Source organism: Cynoglossus semilaevis, chromosome 6, assembly GCF_000523025.1.
Source record: "Cynoglossus semilaevis isolate Cse_v1.0 chromosome 6, Cse_v1.0, whole genome shotgun sequence".
Classification (NCBI taxonomy): Eukaryota; Metazoa; Chordata; class Actinopteri; order Pleuronectiformes; family Cynoglossidae; genus Cynoglossus; species Cynoglossus semilaevis.
The window spans coordinates 2,832,626-2,838,571 of NC_024312.1; the positions used below are offsets into that span (position 1 = coordinate 2,832,626).

Genomic DNA, 5,946 nt, shown 5'->3' on the forward strand with positions numbered 1-5,946 from the left:
CTGTGTGATCTAAAGGATGTGTTAGGAAACTTCTCCCCGACAGGAGACGGTCGTACACTCAGGTCAGTAACGAGCTGTCGGACATGATTGAAATATATTAGTTTAATTAAAGTATAGCGCCGTCGTGCGAGCAGTGAAACTCATGTTGTTACTTCTTAAATTTATAGGAATTTAAGGAAAAGCAATAAAACCCCCTGCAGGATGAAATGATCAGGGCAACGACAGCAGCGGAAAGAAAACTTTGTTTTTAAGAGCGCTTGAGTTAAAACACTTCTTTGATATCTCCCCCCGCCCCTCACTCCCCCACCCCCCCTCTGTCGCTCTTCTCTCCCACTGTGTCTCTCTTCCCTCCTTTCTCTCTCTCTCTGTCTGCCTCTCTCTACTTCCTGTCTACATCAATGACCTTATAAGGAATTATGAGGCTCTAACAGCAGACACATGTTTATCCAGATGTTTTCCCCTGAAGGAAAACACACACACACACACAAACACACACACACACACACATTCATATACTAATCCACAGCTGGCCTCTTAACTGGACCTGAGTCCACATCAGAACTGAACCAGGTTCTAATGCAAACAGGAAGCAGAGAGGAATGTGTGGAATTCAGCCCCTCATCCTTGATCCCCGATGTTGCCCCGACTCCCCCGGGGGGTGGCTAACCAATTAAAAGCCCAAATGTTGTTGGTTCGGTTGTAGTTTGCTTGTTTACCTGCAGGTGGCTGACGATGCAGAAGGGTTCTGGTCGGTTCAGACCGCAGGTGGAGGTGGACGACAGCTGATGAGCTCGTCCAATAAGAAGGTCTCCTGTGGCTGGGTAACAACTGCCCTCGGTGCAGACGTCACTGAATTCAGGTATGATGATGTCATCAGAGACCCCGCCTTCCTGGGTCCATGTACACACCTGCAGAGCTGAGGAGGGTGGAGATTATTAACCACCTAACTTCACTTAGTTAAGGATAGTTTAAGATGAAGCTAGTTTTAGTTCAGGTTAACTTTAACACAAAACCTGAGCTACGATCTAATCTGAGGCATTCTATTCTAATTAAACCCAAACCTGATCTAATCTGAGTTAATCTTAATCCACTCTCATCTAATCTGGTCAACCATGATTCCTCCAGTTTTTCAAATTTAAACCATTCTACTTTCATATAAAATACCTCATTAACTCATTAACCACAGCATGTCATCTAATCGAATTAAACTTCAGTCGAATTAAACTCGTTTCGTGCGTGATTTAATTGGTCGATGTTTTCACCTCCACGTCATATTTGTTACATATTTCCATGAAATCCACTCGACATCATTAAAATCTCACGTTAAAGCGGTTTCAACCGGTCACCTTTTCCTGACGTCACAATCTCTGGCAGGAAAGTCAGAACTTCATGCGCGAACACGTCGAAACCAGGCGCGTGCGTAATACAAAAAAATCGAATTGATATATTTACTTATTAATCAAGTTAATTAATCGAGAATAGACTTATCGATTATGTGATTCATCTTCTTTCTTTGGTGTTTATGAGATTCGCATAGTAACGCGTGACGTCACCAACCCCCCAAAGTTTGTTCTTTGTTTTAAAAAGTTAAAGTGAACTCACCAAACAGCAGCAGCAGCTGAAACAGAACCATGGTCAGAACCAAGACCTGCAGAACCACAGCACAGACTGAGAACCAGGACCCTGTAGAGATCAGGTCCTGTTGAAAACCTGGTCTGCAGCAGACTGACAATGGGCTGACCGCTGTGTTCACCTCTGGACTTTCACAATAAAAGCCCTCGGAGGTAGAGGAGATTTTGTGTTTTTTTTTATTCTTCTTGATGTTGTTTTGCGACTACAAATAAAAATGTCGACATGTCCTTAGGTCGGTATGGTAGGGGGCGCCACCCATCTGCTCCTGCTCATACATTAAGTGAAGAATAAAAAACTTAGGACGGATAGTTTGGAGCTTTTATGTTAAAATGTATCCAACTTCCGGTTTCTCACCTTCTCTTACAACTAAGTAAATCTGTGTTTGTCAAGAAGTGAAAGGTCAAACACAGGCTGAGCTTCAACTCTAGATTTATACACATTTCTTCGATTGATTTTTAATCAAACACACACACACACACACACACACACACACAGACACATACTTGGCCCCTTAGGACATTACAAAGACATTCCTGACTCCTGACACCCCTAATCCCCCCCCACTTACACACACACACACACACACACATAGAACCCTCCCCCACTTTAATCCTCACCTGCTACAACAAAGAACTGTGTGTGTGTGTGTGTGTATGTGTTTATAATGTTTGTCCTAACACATGTGATCTGTGCTCTGATTGGTCCAAAGCTTGTCTCTGCAGGTTACAACACATGCACTCACAATTAACACACAGACACAAACACAGACACAGACACAGACACAGACACAGACACAGACACAGACACAGACACAGACACACTCACTGTCTCCATCAATCCAACAAAAAACCCGATGGAGAAAATCTTGGATTTTGGCTCAGAGAGAAACAGCAACTGTTGAACCAAGATCAAATATCATGTGTAACTTCACTGTTTACAACACTTTTTATAAACTTCCCTCATCAACAAACACTGACCACAAATGTCCCTGTGACCCTGTGACCCCGCGAGCTAAAATCACTGATTTTCTCTACGGACTTTGGTCTGAACTAACTACTAACTACTTTTACTTAAGTACATTTTGACTCAACTATTTTACTTCGACACAATCCACACATGTGAACTTCCCACTAGGTTAATGTCGCCAGAGAACGTTGACTGAGTGATTTTTTTTTTAATTTTTTTTTGGTGGAGTAGATTACAATGTGGGTACTTGTACTTTTACTTGAGTACAATGTAAGACAATTTAATGTAATAATTTTAGTAATTAATTTTGTGCGTAGTTAAGTCCGATTGTACAAAATGAGTTGTTCATTTAAGCAGTGACTATGATAAAGGCTAAGCTGATGGTATCAGTTCCCCCTAGTGGCAGCAGAGTCGTGTCTACAACAGGGTAGAAATTTTTTTGTTTTAGCAATTTTGGAAAAAAGCTCTATCTACTGGTCAAATAACTTTATTCTTTATATGTCAGATGAAAAACATTTGTAGACAAGTGTATTAAGGAGCAGTACTGAGTAGTATTGTAAAGTACTCTTTAGGTACAGCTGGCATACTTCTCAGCACGCTCGGAGATCTCTTCCTGAAGCGTCTCCACCGTTTTCAGAAGCTCAGAAAGTTCCGACAGCTTCTTTTGCTTTTCTTCCATCTGCCCCTTGACCTTGTGGTCCAGATCTGCAGACCCAGGTGGTACAGGTGGTACAGATTACTGCAGTACTCCACACCCATCTGTCCGTTCTGCTCAAAAATGTCTTACCTTGTATCTGGACCAGCTTGTCCTCTACCAGCTTCCTCATGTTCTCCGCCTCTTCCTTTATTTTCCTCACACGTTCTTCAGCTTCACCCGGAACAACTCCAGTGGAGTTCTTCAGTTTTAGAACCTCAAACAACTTCAACACGTCCTCCAGATCCTGCAGCAGAGGACGACTGCTCCGTCAAACGTCTGTGTGGTTCTGTGACGTTCCTAATGTGCGTCCAGATGTTTGTCCTACCGTGTCTGTAGAGTTCAGCGCCGCGTCAGCCGTCTGCAGAGCTTCGTCAGCCACGTCTCTGTTCTGCTGAGTCTTCTTCTTCAGAAGTTCAACCTCCTTCCTCAGATCTTCAGGACGATCTGTCATCAGCTTCACCTCTATCTTCATCACTTTATCTTTGATCTAAGAGAAGAGTCACACGATGACAGGTGTTCTCCACATGAAGTACAGTCAGATCTCAGGAGTGTTGGTCCACGGGTGATTAGATGAACGGTACAACATGACCTGGAGGAATGAGAATCTTCACAGACGTAGATGAACGCTACCTTTTGTATCCGGTCCTTGGCCTGGTCCTGGTCCTGACTGGCAGTTTCCAGGTCTTCGTTGGCCTGATCCTGGGCCCTCTCAGCATCGTAGATATCTTTTGTGACTTTCCTCACATCGATGCCTGCGATCTTCTCTCTGTACAGACCAAATAATAGCAGAAAATCTTCCAGGAGGAGACATTTTTTCTTGGTTTGGTGGGAGGTCTGGTTACTTGGTTATACTGGTCTCACTGACTTGAGTTCCTGGGCCTTCTGCAGCAGGTCCAGAGCAGCTTTGTTTTTCTGCTCCAGATCCTTGCGGTCTGGTAGATGTTTGGTGCTGGACAGAAGACGGTGGATCTCATCAATCATAGACTGAACCTGAGCAGGAGATCGTGGGAGCTGGATCCTCAGAACAGTCTGCGCCATTTTCTCAATATCTTCAGGAGGAACTGAGTCGTCTATGAGGAGACGGAATGGGGAACATGTCTTTTATTTGAAGAGAAACTTCTACATGCCTGACCTCTGACCTTTCAATGGCCTCTGACCTCTTAAATAGTCCCTGGCTCTCTGGATCAGTTCTTTGGTTTTGTTCTTCTCCTTTTCGAAGGTGCTCAGTCGTTGGTTGATTCGCTCTTGAGAATCTTTGGCCTGCTCATTGGTCTCCTTCGCTCGTTGACCTGCTCTGAGAACCTGACATAAAAGAAATGTTTCAACATTTGATTTCCCGTTTCATCTTTGTCTTTCAGCTTGGACAAAACTTTCAGCTAGGACAAAACTTACCTTGTTCCTGAAATTTTCCAGCCCAGAACTGAATAAGGAGATCTGGTTTTTGGTTTGACGAGCGGTTTCTGAAGCATTCTGACTGACAGGAAGTGCTCCATCACAGTTGGGACCTCCACATTTCCTCCTACCCAGGCCGAAACGACACAGAGCTCCACCACAACCAGAACAATCGTCGAGGGTCGGATGTCCACAGACCTGTAGGTGAACAGGAACATAGTCAGCTGGTCTGACGGCTCAGATGGGACCAGAGTCCGGTGATCCTCACCTGCCGGTTCAGGGGAACCACACTGAGATCCTTGATCTTCTTTTCCAGTGGTGTGAGGTTCTTGCACGTGCCCAGTTTCTGTTCCGCTTGCTGTCTTGTCTCTATAGAATCCTCCAGAGATTTGTGGGCGTGGTTTACTTTGTTTTCGTCTAACAGGAAATTCTTCAGAAGCTTCTTGATCTCATCCCGGAATTCTGGAACAAAGGGACGAGCGGCGATTAGCATTTGAACATCAAAAGGAATGAAGCAGATGCGCTAGCATAATCAAGTTATTGAAACCTTCCACATCTTCTTCCTTCTGGTCCAAATCTTGGATAGCCTTCTCCTTCAGGACCTTCAAAAGCTTCTTGAATTCCAACCGAATGTTCTCGATGTCCGTGTCAAGGAGCGGAGACAAGTCCACCAGGATCAGGTTTGGGTTCAGAGCGTCTTTTAACTTCCTGAGTTGAGTTGAAAAAGATTTGACTTTGGCTGCAACTTCCTATGAGTTGAAGAAGATATGACTGTGGCTGCATCTTCAGAAAAACAAAGAATCTTTAAACAAGACAACTGACCCCATTTTGGAGCAGAACTTCTCCATCTTCTCAAGGTTCTTCAGGGACAGCCGGCTCAGGTTGGTGAGCCTGTCCATCAGGGAGTGGACCTCCAGCATGCGCTGACGTTGGGGTCGGTCTCTGAGCTGCCCCTGATCAGGGCTCAGAGGAATGAAGGTCTTCATCCTTTCACCAGCTTTCTGGACGTCTGTCACACTCTCCCTCCAGAGGGCAGTGCAGGGGTGACACGGCTCACAGGCTGGAAACGCAGAGCTGTAGCTGGGAGCGCACTCATCACAGAAGATCCCCGTGACTCCAGGACGACACAGACATTCACCGGTTTCAGGGTCACATGATGGACGCAGGGTTCCTTCCAGGTTGCAGTCACACGCTGGGAAGAACATGACAAGACTGAGTACCAGCAGCACAGAGTACCAGCAGCACAGAGTACCAGCAGC

General features: G+C 45.1%; 2 protein-coding genes across 3 annotated transcripts in view; both read right to left on the bottom strand.

Annotated features, from left to right (window-relative positions):
* The window catches only part of lamb1a (laminin, beta 1a), a 12,064-nt gene extending 10,332 nt beyond the window's left edge, over window positions 1-1,732 (bottom strand). The window contains exons 1-2 of the mRNA XM_008311240.3: window positions 1,603-1,732; window positions 717-916 (exon numbers count right to left, since the gene is read on the bottom strand). Of these exons, the coding sequence (XP_008309462.1) occupies window positions 717-916; window positions 1,603-1,633 (231 nt within the window). The 5' untranslated portion in view covers window positions 1,634-1,732. The remainder of the gene's footprint in view (window positions 1-716; window positions 917-1,602) is intronic.
* Window positions 1,733-3,069: 1,337 nt separating this feature from the next.
* lamb4 (laminin, beta 4) overlaps window positions 3,070-5,946 on the bottom strand; it is an 11,262-nt gene continuing 8,385 nt past the window's right edge. For both annotated transcript variants that reach the window (XM_008311244.3, XM_025056082.1), the window contains 10 exons: window positions 5,510-5,879; window positions 5,235-5,395; window positions 4,956-5,149; window positions 4,688-4,885; window positions 4,453-4,597; window positions 4,161-4,365; window positions 3,926-4,061; window positions 3,621-3,782; window positions 3,386-3,539; window positions 3,070-3,303 (listed from right to left, as the gene is read on the bottom strand). In XM_008311244.3, coding sequence (XP_008309466.1) covers window positions 3,167-3,303; window positions 3,386-3,539; window positions 3,621-3,782; window positions 3,926-4,061; window positions 4,161-4,365; window positions 4,453-4,597; window positions 4,688-4,885; window positions 4,956-5,149; window positions 5,235-5,395; window positions 5,510-5,879 — 1,862 coding nt within the window. In that variant the 3' untranslated portion in view covers window positions 3,070-3,166. The remainder of the gene's footprint in view (window positions 3,304-3,385; window positions 3,540-3,620; window positions 3,783-3,925; window positions 4,062-4,160; window positions 4,366-4,452; window positions 4,598-4,687; window positions 4,886-4,955; window positions 5,150-5,234; window positions 5,396-5,509; window positions 5,880-5,946) is intronic.